This window comes from Acipenser ruthenus, chromosome 10, assembly GCF_902713425.1.
Source record: "Acipenser ruthenus chromosome 10, fAciRut3.2 maternal haplotype, whole genome shotgun sequence".
Lineage (NCBI taxonomy): Eukaryota > Metazoa > Chordata > Actinopteri > Acipenseriformes > Acipenseridae > Acipenser > Acipenser ruthenus.
In genome coordinates this window covers 32049870-32071959 of record NC_081198.1, presented here as the reverse complement: position 1 = coordinate 32071959, position 22090 = coordinate 32049870, and the positions used below count along the sequence as shown (strand labels likewise).

The window sequence follows — 22090 nt, the reverse complement described above, 5'->3', positions numbered from 1 at the left end:
ATGAGAGCGCCGTTGGTTACTACGCGCCCCATTCTACCAGCAATGCAGTGATTTCCATGAGCATGTTTATTTTCTGTGTGGTTCTTGGTAGAAAAGCAAACAGATAATGGAAAATAAATTATCTAAAACATTATATTTTATATCTGGTAATGAAAAAATCTGGAGGGATCTGGCAGAACGCCTCCAACATAATGTTAAGTCAGTAGTTTATCACATGAGATATGTTTTAAAGCAATATAAATGTGCACCCCATGTGCATACCTATATGGCAATGTTCTATGGACCAATTTTAAATCTTTCACTGGATGTAGTCCACAAATCATTTGGACTTGTTACCTTATTGTTTTGTAGGGCTGCAGTGGGGATGAGAGAGAGATTGCAAAAACTGTGGCTGACATCATCTCCAAGAGAGAGAAGCTGGTTATTGCTGAAGGCCAGGAGCCTGCAGATTTCTGGGTAACCTTGGGTGGAAAATCCCAGTACGCCAACAATAAAAGGTATTTATTTAAAATACATACATATATTAATTAATTCTTAATTCTAAAAAATATATAACATCATACTGGGAACATCAAACTGGGAACTGTGACTGGTGATGTAATCCATGGTGGATTGTAACAGCTGCAATATTGATTTATATATTCATTAAATGTTATTAATAAAGGTGGTGTGCTGAAACAAGTGCACTTTGTTAAAATTGGAAATGTTTCCTATTTTCTATTGTGCTGTAATCCTAAGAAATGATTTACTAAATTTAGCTAACAAATAACAGTTTCTGTGATTACAACTGCTCCTTATTTTCATTTTACACTTCAGTTACATTTGTTCGAGGGCTCACCAGGTAAAACCACGGCCAGGTGGTATGCAGGGTGAGTCATACAGTCAGGGGAGTGCAGGTTCCCGTCCTGGCTGTGGGAAGATGCTGATCCTCGCTGGGGATTCAATAGGGAGTGTCGAATTGGCTCGGGCACTTCCAAGGGTTAGGCAGGCAAAACATACCTATTGACCAGGAGCCCAGTGAGATCAGGGGGACAACTACAGGTCTGCTCCTTTCCTCTAGAGGCCAGTAGCGGTCCGACATCTGCTCTACAGCTCCTGGGTGGAAGGCAGGGGATTGGCTTGGCTGTGGGTTTGAAGGACACCCACTAACATTCAGTTCTCCTGAGCTGTTGTTGCTGCTGTTGTTGCTAAATTGGGGGAGAAAAATAGTTAAAACAATAATTAAAAAAAAACAAACATTTAAAATATATATGAACTCTTTTTTTTCATATTGCATATCCTTTAGTTTAGTTCAACAAAATCTAGCATCTGCACAGATATCAAATCTAATTAAATGTACCGTACTGAACACATGGTTTTAAAGTCTGTCATTCATAACCTCCTCTGTCAAGGCTTCAAGAGGAGCAGCTTGACATCACTCCCCGCCTCTTTGAGTGCTCCAATCAGACGGGGAAGTTTGTTGCCACGGAGATAACAAGCTTTAATCAGGACGACCTGGATGAAGATGACGTGATGCTGCTTGACACGTGGGACCAGGTCAGCAAAGAACAAATAGCATCTCAAGAGAACAGCATATTGGGAAATTCAAAAAGCAACATGGGGTTCACCCACACGTAACACAAACACCAGTCCACAGTGCGTGCTCTTGTGCTCGTGGTGAATACAGTTTTTAAGTAACAACAAAAATGCAGTGCTGTTGATCCGGATTTAGTGCTGGCCATTGGCAACAGCTCCGGATCGTGTTAGCCGTCCAAATAATTAAACAGTATTATTAACGACAAACAAAACACAGCACAGGTTTTCCTTCTGGTCATTTAACGTAACCATTCACAAAGCAACAGATCACATCACTATGTCCCCTTTTTATAACGTCATCCATGACCCCTTGGTCAACGAGCGCATCCGCGCTTCCAATCCGCGGATGCCACGCCGTTTCCCGTCCGGGTCATTGGTTTTGTGTACCGTAGCTCTGCCCCCTTTCTAGATGGCCGACTTCCACCTAACCCTGGGAATAAACTGTCGTACCATTTAGTGCAGGGTATTCTGTTCCCTTTATGCAGCTGCCTCCCAGGTCGGGAGGCAGTTCTAACCCCAAGAATCATTCGATCTCTGTCACAAGCTCTCAAACACGTCTCCTCTCTAAGCACAGCTGGTACACCAGTGTAAGCATTGCCTGTAAAGTGAATGTCAGAAACATGTGGTATTTCTTACATCAACTGGAGGTTTGCTGGGGACTGTTCATGGTTGCACCTTAATGTAAGAGCTGAACGTATGTTTGAGAGCTGTATTGAGGCCACAAGGTTTTAAAAATACACCAGGATGTGATGAATTAAAATGACATACAAAGTGATTCTAAACCACAAGAAAAATACATTAGTTAAGATAACTGTCAAACATCAGACCCAAACAAAGTTTCTCTTTTTTTAACTTGCTTTTTTATTTTGCACTCTAGTGATCTATCAGAATATATAACTAGCCTCCTGTCCCGCATTTTCCATCACTCCTACAATATTACTGATGGCATGCTTAACTATATGAAAAATTGAGAATATGTCATAGGACTTTCCAAACTTCTCAGCCTTATTGCCAATTTGCAATTAATGTTCCTGATGTTTAAGAAACGGTCTGATAGTAGGGAAGGAGAGTGATTGTTTGCTTTTGTTAAACTGGAAAAATCCAAGTCTTCCCAATATAACTATTAATCAATGTAGTCATATTACTATCACTCATATTACACAATTAACTCCTCTCAGTGCTCTTACCAATAACCAAGAATCAAAGAACAAGGAAACATGGAACCAGTTGTCCAAAATATCTTGATATAACACTATAATATGACCTGTGACATACTTGCACTGCACTTTCTTACACAGTATTATTTTTTTAATCTTCTCAAGTTTTAAGCTATATTTGCAGCCAAAGAGGGGTGGGTGGACTCACTATATGTTCTGTATGCCTGGTTCCTGTTATATAGAAATGTAAAAAAAGATATATATATTTTAGCTCAAAGAGCCAGCTGCCCAACGTTTCAATATGTTGTACATATCTTTCTCAAGGGAACCTGTGTTTGAATCAAAACATTGGAGGTATTTATAGGTTTTTGACGGCATGACAACTACTTGTTATTATATATGTGTAATAATATAATAATTCTGACTAGAAACATGGTTTAGCGCAGCCATGTTTCGGATGGAGGACCGGGCTGGCTGTAAGAGGAAAGAGGTAAGAAAAAGGACAGTAAAGCACCACAGAGACATTGTGAATCACTTGGAAAATATATTTTAAAATAACCTACAGTAATAGTTTGATTGTGAAAAAATGAGAATGTACTGGCGTTTCTGAATAAACTATGCAAATGTCTTCCTGTGCTGTACCTCATCCAGGTGTTCCTGTGGTTGGGCAAAGGGGCCAATGAGACAGAGAGGAAGGAAGCTGTGACTACAGCACAGGAGTACCTGATAACTCACCCAGGAGACAGGGACTCCAGAACCCCCATCATCCTGGTCAAGCAGGGCTTTGAGCCCCCTACCTTCACTGGCTGGTTCCTGGCCTGGGATCCCCACAGGTGGAGTGTAAGTAACACTGAAATAATACAAGTATCGGTTTAGCACTGTTCATGGTCAATAAGACAGTACTTTGTTAAAACCTCATATCAGCCTTTGAACTTTGCACTTATTAAGTTCAGTCACTTTTTGTATTAAAGCCTTGGGGTCTACTCAATTGATGTAAAAGAGCCTGGCTGGACTGCATTATTATTATTATTTGTTTATTTAGCAGACGCCTTTTACCCAAGGCGACTTACAGAGACTAGGGAGTGTGAACTATGCATCAGCTGCAGAGGCATTTACAAATGCATCTCACCCGAAAGACGACGCACAAGGAGGTTAAGTGACTTGCTTAGGGTCACACAATGAGTCAGTGGCTGAGGTTTGGATTTTAAACGGGGACCTCCTGGTTACAGGTCCTTTTCTTTAACCACTAGACCACACAGCCTCCTATAGAGCTTTTTGCTCATGGGGACAGGACAGAATCCGTACTGGCATACATCACAAAACACTGCCCGTTATACTCCTCCTCCTTTAACCTCAGCGATCGGCGCAGCCAATGTAACAAGACAGAGACTGGGCATGAATCGGCGACCCTGCACACCGCAAGGGTCTCAGCACTATGGAAAAGAGTTGGGCTCATCTGCATTCAATGGTTATACAGCTTTTAACATCATCTCATCGACAGGGCACAGAATCATAACCACAGTGCAACACACAACACTGCCTGTCAAATTAGGTTATTTATGTATGTAAACAGAGGTAGGTTCATATTTTAATGATAGCAGTTCTGTTTAGATTAATGAAATAGATCCGCTTGTCTACAGGGCTCCCTTCCATCCAGTCTGATACTGAGAAACAGAACATAAATCTATCAAGCTATACCCAGACAATCTGAACCCCTGTTAATATTTTGTTTCAGGATGGGAAATCCTATGAGGAGTTGAAGGCGGAGCTGGGGGATGCCAGTGCCATTGTGGTAAACACAGCGGTATGTGAGCCTCAGTAGCTGTTTCTAACTTGCAAGAATTCCTCTGCCACTGGAAAAGAGGGGGATGTTAAACGTTATTTCTACAAGGTGTCTCCTGCTTGTCTTCTGCTGTTCTCATTACTGGCTATTAGAGTGTAGCAGAAGTTAAAGTCATTATAGCTAACAAAATTATTCCATATATCTTACCCATTTTGCACTTACGTTGGCGACATAGGTGTGCAGTTTTGAAAGAAACACATGTTATAGCAAACATATATTTTCATTTTAAAACATCTTGTACTACACAAAGTTAATGAAAATTCCCACTTTTCTTGCCTGTCCTTCCAGGAATTCTGTTCCTGCTTTTATTGACAGGAGAGAAGCCAGTGAAGGGGTGGGGACAGTGGCCCAGGAAGTGTAAGCCAGTCTAAAAGCATGGCTTACAAACAGAGATTTCTTTATCATAGAGCAGTACCAGATATTTTAAAATGAAAATACATGTTTCCTAAAATGTGTGGGACCTATTTGAGACATACATAATGAATGGCTGTTCATTCTGGCGAAAATGTACAGAACTATGTTGTTAGCTACAATTAATTTATAGGTCTCTATAGAAGAACTCTGGCAGATTTTTAGAAAAAAAAGTTTCTAATACTACAAACAGAGAATCTTGTAAAGTAATTGTCAGTGTGTAGTTTCCAAGACATATTTTTCTTTGCCACAGGCATTGCAACAACACTAAAAAATACAAAACTACCAAAAAAAACAGAACTGCACAAGGTAAGTACAGAGCTTGAAACAGCATGGTGTTGTGTAATACTTTAAATCTCTTTTGTTCTCAGAACCTGACTCTGATAAATTCTAAAACGGGAAACCTAGCAGTGCCACTGGGCCCCCTGCCAATCTTCCCCGCTGAGCAGCTGGTCAACCGCCAGACCGAGGAGCTTCCTGAAGGAACAGACCCATCCAGGAAGGAGGTAAAGAACTCTGTGATAAGCAGTGCTATCTGGATAGCACTGCCAGACAATGTAGGGGAATATTTCATTTTCTACACTGGCTATCAAATACAGGTAGTGGTTGGTGTCAGCCGGACATCGACCCTTCTGGATTAAACCAGTAGTTGTCAACCTGTGACAGGCTTGCAACTGGTACACAGCAGCAGTTGTGTTTTATGACAATGTGATTCCCAAATCACAGTACTCTGCTAATCCCGCTATAGTAATCTATCGATCTGTTTGTACCACCAAACCACCGATAAAGGAAAGGACTTAGTCTGAGTAAACGGGGGGTCATGATTTATTGTACAGTTTCACAGTTACTGACGGGGAACCAACGCAGCCACTGTTATTTGTGGTGAAATAATTAAATGAAACTGTCACATCTTCAGGGACATTTGCGAGAGAAACGGTTGTAATGGAGTAGGTCTCTGTTTTACAATAGCCATTTAAGATTACTCATAGCTACTGGTACACCTGATGGTCACTGCTAAAAACACTGGTTCTTGAGATGAAAAGGTTGAAAAGCACTGGCTTAAAGGTCAAAGTGGATATTCATTGTGAAAATCATGAAAACATAATTGAACAAAACAACGCATTAATTCCTTTTTTAAAAAGGTTATAATACTTAATAACATGGGCTTTAACATTAGTGAACAGGCTTTCTCACAAACAGGCTATAATTACAAAAATAATATTTTGTTCCTATAAAACTATAGAAGATCAATAGTCACTGACTTTGTTATATTACTGTGGGGTGTGGAACGTGAGGGTAAATCGGTTAGTGTAGTTTGTAACTGAATATGCCCATTGAAATTTACTATGAGCTTAATTGGTTATGCAGTAGCCTGTGGCCACTAGGCTTGTCTAATTAAACTTTCTTTTTTTTAAATGCCTTTTTCAGACAGTTAACTGAATGTGGTAACGCATTACAATTTTTGTGAAAAAATACATTACTTTTAGTTACATTTTGTAATAAGGACTATGGCTAATGCTTAAAATGCAAATGAGAAAGCACTTCAACGGTGCAAGTCAAACATCACATGTCACACGAATGCGCTTTTTCTATCATCTTGCTAGAAAGTGGTGTCAGAGGAAGGAACAAATGGGTTAGTACAGCCTGACCAAACTGAAAAGAAGGATCTCTGTAAAATGTAAACCGCCTGAGAAATAACTATTTGTCACTGTAACTAGTTACATTTTGTTCAAAGTAACTTGTAACTGCAACGGATTACTTTTTAAAAGTAACTTCCAACACTGAACTTGTGGTTAATTACATCACGGTAAAGCTTGAAGTGGCTACAACTGCTGTTCAATGGGATTCTTATTAATCCTGGTTACTAGGAAGTTCTGTTCATTGACCACCAGGGGGCATAAGTTAGCTTTATTATTAAACTAAACCAATTATTATTATCGTTTTTTCATATTTCTTAGCAGACGCCCTTATCCAGGGCAACTTACAATTGTTACAAGATATCACATTATTTTTTACATACAATTACCCATTTATACAGTTGGGTTTTTATTGGAGCAATCTAGGTAAAGTACCTTGCTCAAGGGTACAGCAGCAGTGGCCCCCACCTGGGATTGAACCCACAACCAGCTGGTCAAGAGTCCAGAGCCCTAACCACTACTCCACACTGTTGCCCATTATTTGTGATTGTCTGTTTTACTGCCACACACTGAGGAAACAGTCAACACATTTTTACACATCTCACAAGGATGACTAGTGTGTTTCTCTTTATTTTGCAGGAGCATCTTTCAAATGAAGACTTTACTGAAATTTTCGGAATGTCCCGTTCTTTGTTCTCCGCCCTGCCTCGCTGGAAACAGCAGAACCTGAAGAAAGAAAAGGGCCTTTTCTAGAAAATATATATAAATAGATATGTTCTCCGTAGGGAGTGCCTCTTTGTTTTACAGATAGATAAAAAAAAATGTGTTTCCTGGTACTCGATTATGTCCTGTGTGTTGCATCTAATTGCAGCTCGACCATTGGACTATAGACCCGAAACTAACTTTTAATTTTTATTTGAACTATCCTGAATTAAAGTAGAACCAACCGGGAAAGAACCAGAAGTCTCAAAACAAAAAAGGCTAACCTGTTGCAATCACAATCATTTTAAACGCAGCCAGCTGAATCAAACACTCCTTTTTTTTTTTTTTTTTTTTTTGTTACGAATTAGTTCTGTCCCTACAGCTCTCAATTCAATGAGAAATGAGTTCCAGAATAAAAAAGTTTATCTGATTCGTATTTATAAGTTTGCTTGCTGTTTCAGTTGATGTTGATTTAAAGTAATAGATTTATGAAATAAGAAAGTAGTGGCAAACATGTTTAAATTCAACCGAAACTGATTAAAAAGGGGATACTCACCAACTGAAACTGTGGTTTTCAGTCCATTCGAATGCTACCCATAGGTTGAATGAAATGTACAGTATAAAGCAGTGATTGGAACCTAGGTCTGGCATGTACAATAGAATAATTAAAGTGCCACTGAACTTCAAAGTTTTCAGTTTGGTTGAATAATCTCCTAACAGTTTCCCACAGCAAAAGCATAGCAATGTGTAGTAAAACACAGTGAAAGCATGGTAAAGCAGAGGTTAGCACTGTAAAGCCCAGAGAGGTATGGACATGAATATTTAAAAACATAGCAAACCATGTGCAAATTTACTCTTTATTAGTAATGAATTGCAAATACCAGTCCGAAGTGCCTGTGGTTTTTAATCATTAGAAAAATACAGCCTCAGTTTGAGACAATGTAATATAGTCATGATAATTGTACTAGGGGCTTTTTTTTTATTAAAGTACTGTAAGACATGATGGTTCTGTTTTTGGTATTAGTGATAACAACCGTAAGAAGTACTGGTTAATCTATTATATTGGATGTATTGTCTTTGCTGCTGATAACAGAAGTAAATGTGCAACAGATTAAATCATTTACTACAGTATGTGTTTCCTGGGTCTGTTTTGACATTTCAACTAGTTTTATTAAAACTATATTTGAAAGCCTTCTAAATCCAATTGCTCTCCTTCTCATTAGCTAGAAATACCACTTTATTTTAGGGATCCACCATTAGGTATAAGTTAGGGACTGAGCCTGGAATATTTATTGCCTGAATATACAGTATAATAGTCCCCACCAAGACAAACCATTGAAGCACTGGGACTCGAATATATTTTATGGTATAGTGTGCCTGAAACCAAATGTGGAGAGGAAGGGCTTTTTAAATAAAAACTATAAAATATAAAATCTGGTCTGTGCTTGTCCTGGGTGTATGGTGGGTTGGAGGGTGGACTCCCTTGCATGATAATTAGCGAACCTGTGTATCTTATATTCTGATTAGAAATTTTGACATTCAGAAATACTCAAGAACCGATTATGTTAACCTCTTTTTTTTTTTTTTTTTGTACAAGGTAATACTTGTGCTGGCGTAGTTGGCACTACAAATTGGCATATCAACCACTGTGTTTAGTGATAGCGTGGGCCCAGACTCAGAGATTTAGCTTGTGGAGCCCTCCGCCCGACTTGTGACACGTACATGTGTGTTTGTGTGTTGTATCTCTCATGGTATTGTGAATCATTTTTCTTGATGTGCCTGTTGACAGTATACAACAAAAACAAACATTATTTATGTTTAGGTAACGTGTAATGATTTTAATGAAGAAAGATAGTCATATAAACAGGAATTCAATGAGCATAAATGTCCAATGTTATTGCATATTGTTTTGCACATCCATTAAAACCATGTAAAGTTCATAGTAGTTTTATTTTACATTTGAAAACAACATTCAGATTAAGATTGTATTTCTACTCCATTAACATCCCATTAATCAAACCCACATATTGTCAAAGGGCTGTCCTCTGTTTTGGCACCCTTGTGGTAAAAATCTGCTCTATGCTTTCTCTGAGTTGAACTCAGCATTCACTGTTTTACCAGAAGAACAGCTATACTCTCCATACTCTGTCTTGACACTCTTGCCCAGGGTAACAGTAAAGTACAGGGACCCTCACTGACACTTCTTTTCTCACAATTCACAATTAGCTTTGTATGTAGTGGGATTGTTACTGGCATATTGAGGACACTTGTTTTCTTTTGAGTTGTCGACTCAGTTGTCCCCTTTTCAACAGCAAAGGTGTTGGAAACCGACATGCTGGCCTTCATGGAAACCCCGGGTGCAATGGGGATGGTGAACTTGGTCCCTTTAATGATGCTGGTGGCATTGCTGAATTTCACGCTCTGGGTGATGGTTGATTCATACTCTTTGGTGGCACTTGTAGAAAAGGATTGCTCAGTGTTTGTTCGGTTCACTCCAGTAATCTCATCAATCTTGAGGTTTCTCTCATTCTCTTTCACCATCTGCCCCCACAGGATCTTGGCTTTAACCACAGGTCTGCCAGACTTCAAAAGACGAACATGACTCGCCCTGTCATTGAATCCGATATTTTTGTAATTGACAACACTTTCTCCCTTACTGGCCACAATCTGAATACCCTTACATTATGTGTGCTGCTACAGCACTCAGGCATCGCTGTTCACAATGTGGGAAGAAGTCTCATCATTGAAGTGCGCAAATTTGAGGATGGTTTCAGTGTTTAAACCCACTTGGCGTCCTTGAAAATTGGCATGCTGAAACAATACGATTTCAGGATTCTCAAGATCCTCTGTGATGATCTTCAGAGCGGAGAATGAATAATTTCTGTCGATGCTGACATACTCCCCTTCCTCATATACGTTCTGTTGTCCCTTATAGTCGATGTGCTCATAAGCTACCCATGCCTGGTCGATTACCTTCAAGGATCAAATGCAGTCGTTAAAGTGTTCATGTACCAGATTGGGAACATCGCTGTGGAATTCTTTGCTGAGACCCTGGAAATTGGCATGCTGGTACACAACAATCTTGCTCATAGTGAGCGTTTTCAGGTTCTGTCGGAACACAGTCAGGTTTTTCTTCAGCACCAGCAGGTGGTAGTATAGAGACTGGACTGTGTGGACAGTTTATATAGGCACACAGTTCAGAGGGTTTGCAATGCCCCACCCCTCTACCCCTCCTTGTTGGAACCCATTATTACTAAACTAACACCATCTAGCATTTAACTTATAATACTGCATTCAAACAAGGTGTTGCTGCATGATTCACAACTAATGTACAGGGAGTTATGCATGGAAATACGACACAGACCTATTTAATAGCATATAAGATAGTATAGGATATTTCTGTAAGGACACCTTTGTATTCCATTTAGTTATGATTACAGTTGAGGCTATAGATATAGGGTGTCATGTAGCAAAACATAGCATGTGTCAAAAAATGCAGACCACCACTGAAATGTAGCCTCCTAAAATATTTAATCATTATGCTCCCAACCCTTCATTTTAATTCCATCTGGTTTGCTATGTTATTGGGAATTCCTGGTTTCACAGCATTCATGTACTGTAGTCAAACAATAAAATCTGAAGGCTGGACTTTGTAGCATTTCAATAACAGGGTGTATTGAATAAACACAGTCGACTGCCCTCTGAGATCCCTCTTTTAGCACTGTGGACTGATTGTGATTTAGTAATTGTAGAGGAAGTCTAGATTGTGTTATTTATTTATTTATTTATTTATTTAATTTATTTTTTTTAATTTGGAACACTTTCAAACTACTGGTCGTGTCAATAGTCCTCAGATGAGTTCTAATATGAATCCTTTCGTTTCATAACGAGTGCAAAGTACAGCCACAGGGTTTAAAACAATACAGTACTTAGATAAGGGATCTCTTGTTAAGCAGCATTCCTTCCAGCAGTTCCATGATGAATGGACTGCATTTTGTAAGTTGGACCTCTCAGAACTACATTCCCCATCATCCTCCTGCTCACTGGGAAATCCATCTCAGTTACATATGTAAGCAGGAGGATAATGGGAAATGTAGTTCTGAGAGGTCCATGCGGGTACATGGGAAGCCATCTTGAGTCGGGGAATGCAATTTAAAAGTTTAAAAAAGTAAAAAAAATGTTTAAAAAAATTTAAACAATACACCTTACATAAACAGTTGTAGCAACACATGGGAACATGTAACACAATAAGTGAAAAACAGGTTCAAATATCACACTGAAATGTAAATACAGTATTTCTAACATTAATTGTGACTTTTTTTCTAAGGTTTTTATTTTGTAATTGTATGGTAAAACTTTAAAAGTAAGTCATTTTTCAGTAAAGTGGGTTGTATCACTTTTGTAATGTTATGGCTGATTTTGAAAATAAGTACTTTATCGGTAAGATAATATTGGGGGTACACAAGACAAAACAGATGATTGAAAGCGGTACAGTAGTCTGAAAGGTTGAGAACCACTGATTTAAAGAATAGGAGATTTTTTCTAGGTTTATGTTATCTAACAATAAATTCTTCCATAGTTGTAAAGCAGGTGGCTTGGAGACTTTCCAGGAAAGTAATGTAGCTTTTTTACAACTAAAAAAGAAGGTGTGACAGGGTGACCGATGGTCTGACGTCACGGCAGAAGCAGGAACAAAAACTGACACCAAGGCAAGTACTGCAGTTAACGGCTGTGCCATATTTATTCAGCAAAAGAAAGATAAATCAAAAGTTTAAACAAAAACACTTGCTCACAGAGCAAAATAAAAGGGTAAACAAAAACAAATCTCTGACACAAAATAATAAATAATACGATCCCAGGTCAGGCTGGGCAGTTGCTGTCACTGTTCCTGGAATCTTTTTAAATCATGTTTCGTTTCTCTCCACTCTCGCTCCTCACTAACACCCACCCGGAGCTGGAGAGCTGCAGCCTTTTTATATCGTGGCCGAGGCGTTTAACTAGCTTGTAACTAATTATTCTATTACCCCTCGGCCACAATCTGCACGAGTTTATTAAATTACTTCTGTGGATGGGACTACCCATCCACGCTACAAAACAAATCGGCTACGCCATCAAAATACAAAACAATAAAACATACGGCGCTCGCCGTCATGTAAATAATAAATCATAATACAAATACAAAATAACACAGGGGCGGAGGGGGAACCCCCGTTCTAAACTAAAATAAACAAAACAATGTACAGGGCTGCTCGCCCTGTTACATATCCCCCCCTTGTGCAACGCACACATGACCCCAACGGCCACCTCCCTCCTCAGTCTCAAAGTCCCGGAAGAGGGGGAAGCACAGTGTCCATGGGGGTGGCCATGGTGGGACGTCCGGCACCACCCAATTCTTCGTGGCCGGCAGCTCCCTCTTCCGGTGCTCCCGCCACACACTATCCTGCCGCGAAAGTGCGGCTGGGGGAGCTGGTCTCCTGACCTCCCCCCCCTTCTTTGTGGCCGACATTTCCCCTCCATGGGGCTCCGACCACACGATCTCCGGCAGCGAAACTGCTGCGAGGGGAGCTGGTCTCCTGACCTTCCCCCCCTTCTTCGTGGCCTGCAGCTCCCCTCCGTGGGGCTCCGACCACACGATCTCCGGCCACGAAAATGCGGCTGTGGGAGCTGGTCTCCTGACCTCCCCCCCTTTCTTCATGGCCGGCAGCTCCCCTTCATGGGGCTCCGGCCACAGTGTAGCAACCCCAGGCGAAGCAGGATCCCCGGTGACTCCAGGCGAAGCAGAGCGCCCGACGACCCCAGGCGAAGCAGGACCCTCGACGACCCCAGGCGAAGCAGGATCCTCGACGACCCCAGGCGAAGCAGGATCCTCGACGACCCCAGGCGAAGCAGGATCCTCAACGACCCCAGGCGAAGCAGGATCCTCGACGACCCCAGGCGACGGCAGCAGCAGCGGACCTTCCGGAGGCGACGGCAGCAGCAGCGGACCCTCGGGAGGCGACGGCAGCAGCAGCAGCAGCAGCAGCGGACCCACGGGAGGCGAACTCGGGAGGGGAGCCCCTGGCCATGGAGGTGGCAGCGGGAACTCCACTTCTCCCTCGTACCCTGTACCCTGTCTGGAGCAAAAGGCAGCCCCAGGTGATGCGGAGCAACAGGCAGCCCCAGGCGATGCGGAGCAACAGGCAGCCCCAGGCGATCCAGGTGTGGCATCCCTGAGTGGAGCGGGCGTGGCATCCCTGGGCGGTGCGAGGCTGGCATCCCCTGGCGATGGCGAACTGGCATCCCCGGGCAATGCACGACAGGGCGGCAGCGGTCCCTCAGGAGGCGACAGCGGCAGCGGACCCTCAGGAGGCGACGGCGGCAGCGGACCCTCAGGAGGCGATTGCAGGAGGGGAGCCAGGACCAGCGGTGGGGCTAGGTTTGGCACTCTTCTCAGCCGCGGTGACCCGGCCATTTTCCCCCTTGCCCTTTTTAGCAGCCTGTGCAAGGGCAGCTGCGGACTGCCAGCCTTCTGTTTCGGTCTGTCCTGTCGTGAAGGGAGAGGCAGCTCCTGCTCCTCTCCCTCGGGTGTTGATGGTGGAGGCAGAGGCAGCTCCTGTTGCTCTCCCTCAGGTGGTGATGGTGGAGGCAGAGGCAGCTCCTGCTGCTCTCCCTCAGGTGGTGATGGTGGAGGCAGAGGCAGCTCCTGCTGCTCTGCTTCTGGCGAAGGCAGCAGGGGCTCCTCCCCTTCTGGCTGCGAAGGCGGCAGGGGCTCCTCCCCTTCTGGCTGCGAAGGCGGCAGGGGCTCCTCCCCTTCTGGCTGCGAAGGCGGCAGGGGCTCCTCCCCTTCTGGCTGCAGCCGTGAAACCAGCAGGCATGCTCCCTCTGCTGGTGGTGGCGATGGAGGCGGAACCAGCAGGTATGCTCCCTCTGCTGGTGGCGGCGATGGAGGCGGAACCAGCAGGCATGCTCCCTCTGCTGGTGGCGGCGATGGAGACTGAACCAGCAGGCATGCTCCCTCTGCTGGTGGTGGTGGGAACGACACGTCGTCCTCCCATGGAGGTGGAGGTGGCACCAGCAGGAACTCACCCTCTGCTGGCGGAGGTGGGAGCGACACACAGTCCTTCCACGGTGATGGAGGTGGAACCAGCAGGAACTCTCCCTCTGCTGGCGGAGGTGGGAGTGACACCCAGTCCTCCCACGGAGATGGAGGTGGAACCAGCAGGCATTCCCCCTCTGCTGGCGGAGGCGGGAGCGACACACAGTCCTCCCACGGAGATGGAGGTGGAACCAGCAGGCATTCTCCCTCTGCTGGCGGAGACGGGAGCGACACACAGTCCTCCCAGGGCGGTGGAGGTGGAACCAGCAGGAACTCTCCCTCTGCTGGCGGAGGCGGGAACGACATCCAGTCCTCCCACAGAGGTGGAGGCGGAACCAGCAGGTATTCTCCCTCTGCTGGCAGGTACCTGGGCTGTGGATGTTCGGCCTTCCCCCTTTTGGGCTGTGGACGCACTGGCTCCTCCCTCTTGGGCTGTGGACGTTCGGCCTCCCCCCTCTTGGGCTGTGGATGCACCGGCTCCTCCCTCTTGGGCTGTGGATGCTCGGCCTCCTCCCTCTTGGGCTGTGGACGCACCGACTCCTCCCTCTTGGGCTGTGGACGTTCGGCCTCCCCCCTCTTGGGCTGTGGATGCACCGGCTCCTCCCTCTTGGGCTGTGGATGCTCGGCCTCCTCCCTCTTGGGCTGTGGACGCACCGACTCCTCCCTCTTGGGCTGTGGACGCTCAGTCTCCTCCCTCTTGGGCTATGGACGCACCGACTCCTTCTCCAGATCCGTGTCCCCTCTCTGCCTCCTTCTCACCTTTTCTCCCTTGGCCTGTGGAGGTGATGGGGTCTGCTGCTCCAGCAGCCAAAACCACCCAGACGCACAGGACACCCTCCCCATTGAGTAGGCCTTCCAGAAGCAGAGATCTTCATAAGGGCAGTCCTCCTGATCATGCCCAAACTCCCTGCAGATGACACACAGGGGGGCCCCTTCAGCTCTCCACTGCTCCTGCTCTGTGTCCCAGTATGGGGGTCCCAGCTGGGTGGGGTCCCGTGACCACCATCTCCTCACACCACTCTCCTGCTTCTGGGAGCTCTTCCTCCTCTTTCCTCTCATCCTTCCTCTTCTCACGAAAAACTGCAGTACCCACTTCTGCCTGCGTCAAGGAGGCGCTGGTGATCCCACTTCCGACACCATGTGTGACAGGGTGACCGATGGTCTGACGTCACGGCAGAAGCAGGAACAAAAACTGACACCAAGGCAAGTACTGCAGTTAACGGCTGTGCCGCTTTTATTCAGCAAAAGAAAGATAAATCAAGTTTAAACAAAAACACTTGCTCACAGAGCAAAATAAAAGGGTAAACGAAAACAAATCTCTGACACAAAATAATAAATAATACGATCCCAGGTCAGGCTGGGCAGTTGCTGTCACTGTTCCTGGAATCTTTTTAAATCACGTTTTGTTTCTCTCCACTCTCGCTCCTCACTAACACCCACCCGGAGCTGGAGAGCTGCAGCCTTTTTATATCGTGGCCGAGGGGTTTAACTAGCTTGCAATTAATTATTCTATTACCCCTCGGCCACAATCTGCACGAGTTTATTAAATTACTTCTGTGGATGGGACTACCCATCCACGCTACAAAACAAATCGGCTACGCCGTCAAAATACAAAACAATAAAACATACGGCGCTCGCCGTCATGTAAATAATAAATCATAATACAAATACAAAATAACACAGGGGCGGAGGGGGAACCCCCGTTCTAAACTAAAATAAACAAAACAATGTACAGGGCTGCTCGCCCTGTTACAGAAGGATACACTTCTGAAGTGGTTTTGTCAGTGAAATTAATGAGGTGTCCCCAAGAATTACAAGACTAGCTGCAAATGGAATATCATAATCTATTATTTTAGATAAATGGAATACAATGTTTTCCCAGTAAGATTTTAATTTGGAGCAAATCCATATCATGTGTATTAGGGATCCTGTATCAGTGCTTTACTCCCCAGGTTGAAATTTGCAGTCAATTGATCTGCAGTTGCTCGTATGTTTTGCCTTCCACTTCGAATTAATGCACGGAAATCACGATCCTGGAGTATGCACTTCCGCCCACTGTTGCCCTTTGCTGATGATGTCTTTCCCTCGGAGTTCCATGCCGACATCACCTTAGACACCGTTGCTCGTGAAACATCAGCAAGTTGAGCTGTCTTAGTCACTGAAGCTCCTGCCAAACGCACCCCAACAATCACCACTCTTTCAAAGTCACTGAGGTTTCCTCTTGCAGCCATGCTAGCCATAATTATAGGCAACCAGGCCTTTCCAGCATTTTTATACATGACACTAAGCATGCTGGGATGTTATTTGCTTAATTAACGCATGAGCCACACCTGTGTGGAAGCCCTTGCTTTCAATATACTTGGTGTCCCTCATTTACCCAGGTGTTTCCATTTTTTTGTCCACTACCTGTACCTGTACACCATGTTATTATCTGAGTTTGCCAATGGTTCTCTGACCTCTGTTTTAGTTATTCTGTCTTCGTTATTTGAAAAGACTAAATCAAGGCATGCTCCACCCTCTAGTTGGTGCCTTGACAAATTGCACCTCTTCTGTCCTGCCTGTCTTTCCTATACAGTGTATACCCACTAATATTATATTTGTCTCCATCACTCTCGGGTAAACAAGTTTCTGTTAAAAGTTTCACATTGTAGTTACTTGTTAGTGTAGTAGCTTCAAGTTCTAACATTTTTTGAGACTTCTAGCATTTAGATAAATACATTTAATGGTTACCTGAGTTGTTGCCCTTGTTTTGATGTAGTTTTGATGTAGTCTCCCTTCTGTTTTTTTGTTGATTTCTCCCACCTTCCTTTCTAGTTTAAATGCTTCTGAACCTCCTCGAGGATCCTTTCTCCGAGTAGATTGGTTCCCTTTTTATTTAAGTGCAGTCTGCCTCGCCTATATATATATAGTCCTTGTTGTAGAATGTGCTCCAATGTTCAAGGAAGGTGAAGCCATGATTTCAGCCATGCATTTAGATTATTTATTTCCAGCTGTCCGTATGCTCCTTTGCAAGATGCCGGCAGTATCCCAGAAAATACCACAGTTTTGGCCTTGTCTTTTAATCTCCTTCCTAGCTCTCTGAATTTGTTTTGCAGGGATCTTGGTCTGTCTCTTCCAATGTTGTTTGTACCGATGTGTACGACTACTACCAGGTCGTCACCTGTTCGTTCTAGGAGCCTGTCCACGTTCTCAGTGCGTGACAGAGGCTCCTGGAAAGCAGCACACTGTTGTAGTAAGGGGGTCCAGACTGCACACTGAACTTACTGTGTTTCTCAATATGGACTCCCCAACAACCATGACCTCCCTTTTTTTTGCTGCCTGGCCAGCACTGTTTATGGGGTCCTGGAAGTTGTTCCTTTCGTTCTGTTGATGCTGGTTTTGAGCATCTAAATTTTGAAGTGGGATGTTTTGATTTCTGGTGGTTGTGTTTGACTATGTTTCTTTTTTTCCCTGCTCATCTGAACCCAGCTGTTCCGACCCTCTTCTATCTCCCTGGTGGCTTTCTGTCTTTTAGGGGTGCAAACTTCTAAGAATTTCGGGTGTGCTAGCTCCTCAAAACTCCTGTTGCTCTGTCATTTTGTGCTGCTCCATTTCTACCAAGTCCTGGATCTTGCAGAACTTTACACACACTTAGTTTAGCTCTGCTGGGTTTTCTCGGATTTCCCACATCATGCAGGTGTCACAGATTACTGGCTTGACGGCCATGTTATTTATTATTTTTTTTGTAGGTTTAAGTTTAGTTTCTGCAGCTGTCATGCTTGAATCAGGTTGACATCCTCACGTTGCAGGAACAAATGAAGAGGCTTTGTGAGTTGCAGGATTGACTTTGCACATACCAGACTGACAAGGAAGTTACACTTGGAAATGGAATACAGAAATGTTTCTGCATTGTAGTCAAACTCAGCAATTTTCTCTAAAGTACAGATAATCACAATATATTTTGCACAAAAAAAATCGCTACTACAAAATTGCTGTGCTATAGTGCCAGTGGCTGTAGGCTACAGGTGGGTTGTTTGTGTTCATTTCTGGTACAGTGCATTATTACGTTAAATTTCGTGTACAAAACTTTTTTTTTTTTAAGTTTATAAGCTTATACATAAGTTTGGATTTGCAAGTGGTAGTTTGGATTTTAAAAACAACTTAAAATTTTAGCAAAATATGGCTTTTTTGTCAGTTCTTTTTTGTTTTCTAAAGCATTTTTAAACATAGTATAACATTAGATCAATATACATTAACAACAAACACTAGGCCCTTTTCTACCGCATTTAAGTTTTAAGCTTACGTAAATAAAAATCTATTGCTTGATCCACCAAATAAGAATTGATTGGTAAGAAATAATACAAAAAAAAAAACCAAAAACGATTTAAGTTATTTTCTCAGTGCTGGCAGGTGCAGACTGCTTATTTCTGTCCCTGTCTCTCCATAGTTCTTGTGAACTCGGTGAGCGCAGGTACTCTTGATTTACCTGCCTTGCTGCTGATGCTCTTCTCTCTGTCTCTATGTTGTCACGTGTTCCTCTCACTCATAAAGAGGCAGGGCTTGTACGCATCAGAAGAAGGGCTGGGGTTATTGAAAATGAAACTGATCGTATAATTTATTTTATCATAAAGACTAGGACTCGAGTCAAGTGGTAAAAGCGAGGTAGAAGTGCCAGAGTGAAAGGGGCTTAAGTTTCACAAAATAAAAAGAGGGGCATTAAGAAGTAGCCATGTGCGTTTACATAAAACTAGTGGGGCGCATTTTTAAAGTATTGTTATCCTGGTTTTTAAATGTCTTTAATTATCAGCACTTTGCTTTGCATGTTTCTTCACTTGTTTTTTTGTGTGTAGCCAGGATGCTCTGCTAGCAGTCACAGTGCAGGGTATCTGTAGCAGGGCTGAGGCCTGCCCCTGTAAATAATGTATATTTGGTGGTGGTTTATATTGGTTTGGTGGTTTTAAAATAAAAGCATGTGTATTCATTTTTTTTTAAATAGTGAGTGCTAGATATGACAGGGCAGGGAGATTAAACTTCAACTCCCTGCCTAATTGAAAAGGAATGTGCAGCAGGTGGCCAGGTGTCAATTGCAGAATTCATGATCAGTTAACACTTTTCAACTGATCAATTTTAAATGAACCTTTAAAAAGCAAAGCCCTTTGTTCTTCTTTGTTTGTTCTTGTGTTTGGTGTGTTCTGTCTTTTGCAAGCCTGGAGGTGAAGGAGGAGAACCCTCACAACTACATGCTTAACCAGGATGAGTGGCGGGTTATCACCGCGTGTAGACCGGGATACCAGCAACTTCAGGGTAGGGATTAATTCTCTCACACGTTTATTTAGTTTAGGTAGGGAGAAGGTTTCTGAACCTCCCTTTTAGTGGGAGTAGCACTTGGTCCGAGCTTGACCACCTTTTGTTTACTAGCTTTGTTTTTGTACAGTGTTTTGTTTTGTATTTTAGTAATTATGTACACGTTTGTGTATATTCTTCCGCACTGGGGATGCCATTGCTGGTACCTTAGTGGCAGCCACCAACCACTGCAACTGCCTGTTTGTAAATAAAACCTGGACTTCTGAGTGGCATTTCAACTGCAAAACCTCCATGTCTCTCTAATATCTCAGCAAATACCCACACCGTGACAGGACCCACTGTTACAGTATCCCTCTGAGGTCCTCACAAATTAGAAGACTTGAGGTGCCAAGGATGATGTCAGCAGTACAAAGCAGGATGGCGAATAGAAGGGGTTTGTAGTTATTCAAAGAAACATTCTCTTCTTACAATAACTGTTGGCTGGGAGGGAGAGGTGGAGTATTTTTTTAAGTTAGTCACAGTTGTCATCTATGCAGTATTCAGACATGAAATAGGAATTCATTTGGTAGAAAATTGACCTATTGAGACAAGTGGTCTTTTATTGATTTAGATATTTTTTTTAATTGATTTTTATCATGTTAATTTCATGTTGAAACAAGAACAGTTTGTCACAGGAATTAAAAATGGCCCCTTAGGGGATCCTGGATGACAACCCTTGACATGGGGACCCTGCTATCTCTCCTAGTCACAATGAGATGAGAATCCTGCTGTCTCTCCTAGTCACAATGAGATGAGAATCCTGCTGTCTCTCCAAGTCACAATGAGATGGGGACCCTGCTGTCTCTCCTAGTCACAATGAGATGGGGACCCTGCTGTCTCTCCTAGTCACAATGAGATGGAGACCCTGCTGTCTCTCCTTGGTCAGGTCATTGAAGTAGCTCAGATTGTGAATGATGACAGCTCTTGTGTTACACTTTCTAAAGGTGTTTTTATTGACAGATGATGCTTGAGTGTCAAGACATCACTGTGATTGTTTGTTTATTCTTGGTTTGTTGAATAAAAATTACTTAAATAAAGACATGTTACAATCAAATTCAAAGAAGGACTGTAACATCCATCAACATCCATCTCTCCAACCCCAGCCACTCTGCTGGATTCCTCCCTCTCCTGCACTCCTTCGACTTCTGTCTCTCTCCGTCCCCTCCTACCCACAAAGCTGGCCGTCAACTGGACCTCACCTTCTCCAGGGCCTGCTGCCCCTCCACCCTCTCTGTCACCCCCCTGGACCTCTCTGATCACTATTTCATCTCTTTTTCTCTGTCTCTCCCCCCTCTCCCTGCTCCTCCTACCCCCACTGTCACCTCTCGCCGTAACCTCCGCTCTCTCTCCCCCTCTGTCCTTGCCTCCACTGCTGTCTCTCACCTCCCTCCTATCGACTCCTTCTCACAACTCTCCGTAGACTCTGCTACCTCCACCCTCTTCTCCTCACTCACCTCCTCCCTCGACTCCCTCTGTCCCCTCACCTCCCGTCCTGCTCGCCCCTCTCCTCCCCATCCCTGGCTCTCCTCTGCGCTCCGCTCGGCAAGAATCACACTGTGATCTGCTGAAAAGAAATGGAAGAGAACCAAACTCCCTGCTGCCCTAGACCTTTACCGCACTCTCCTCTCCTCCTTCTCCTCTACTCTCTCCTCTGCTAAATGTGCTTATTTCCAATCTGTAATCCAAGCCTCCACTAACAACCCACGTAAACTATTCTCTACCTTCTCCTCCCTCCTAAACCCTCCCCCCCTCCTCCTCCCTCCTCTATCTCCCCTGATGACTTTGCCTCCTTCTTCTCTTCTAAAATTTCAGATATCCGCAAACTCTTCAACACCTCTCCCTCCCCCGCACCCCCTCCCGCTCCAACTCCTACACCCACTGCAACCCCTACTAACTCACCCTCCTTCTCCACCTTCTTGCCCCTCTCAGACTCTGACCTCTCCTCCCTGCTCCAGGGTCACAAACCCACCACGTGTGCCTTGGACCCCCTCCCCACTCACCTTTTTCAAGCTGCTGCTCCTGCTCTACTCCCCTTCATCTCCTCCCTCCTCAACACCTCTCTACTTTCTGGTATCTTCCCCTCTGCCTTCAAAAAAGCCTCTATCACTCCCCTCCTCAAAAAACCTACCCTCGACCCCACCTCCCTCCAGAGCTACCGTCCTGTCTCCCTCCTACCCTTCCTCTCTGCTTTCCTGTCCAACCACTCTCTGCTTGACCCTCTCCAATCTGGCTTCCGCTCTGCTCACTCTACTGAAACCGCCCTCCTGTCTGTCACCAACTCACTTAAATGTGCCCGAGCTGCCTCTCTCTCCTCTGTCCTAATTCTCCTCGACCTCTCTGCTGCCTTTGACACTGTTGATCACTCTAT

At 43.9% G+C, this 22090-nt stretch overlaps 1 protein-coding gene and 1 pseudogene across 1 annotated transcript in view; one reads left to right on the top strand and one right to left on the bottom strand.

Annotated features, from left to right (window-relative positions):
- LOC117400925 (villin-1-like) overlaps positions 1-8453 on the top strand; it is a 34841-nt gene extending 26388 nt beyond the window's left edge. Inside the window, exons 16-21 of the mRNA XM_034001288.3 lie at positions 352-497; positions 1392-1536; positions 3384-3572; positions 4468-4536; positions 5358-5492; positions 7263-8453. Coding sequence (XP_033857179.3) covers positions 352-497; positions 1392-1536; positions 3384-3572; positions 4468-4536; positions 5358-5492; positions 7263-7376 — 798 coding nt within the window. The 3' untranslated portion in view covers positions 7377-8453. The remainder of the gene's footprint in view (positions 1-351; positions 498-1391; positions 1537-3383; positions 3573-4467; positions 4537-5357; positions 5493-7262) is intronic.
- A 925-nt stretch (positions 8454-9378) lies between these two features.
- LOC117407128 (epidermal differentiation-specific protein-like) lies at positions 9379-10415 on the bottom strand (annotated as a pseudogene).
- Between the last annotated feature and the right edge of the window lie 11675 nt (positions 10416-22090).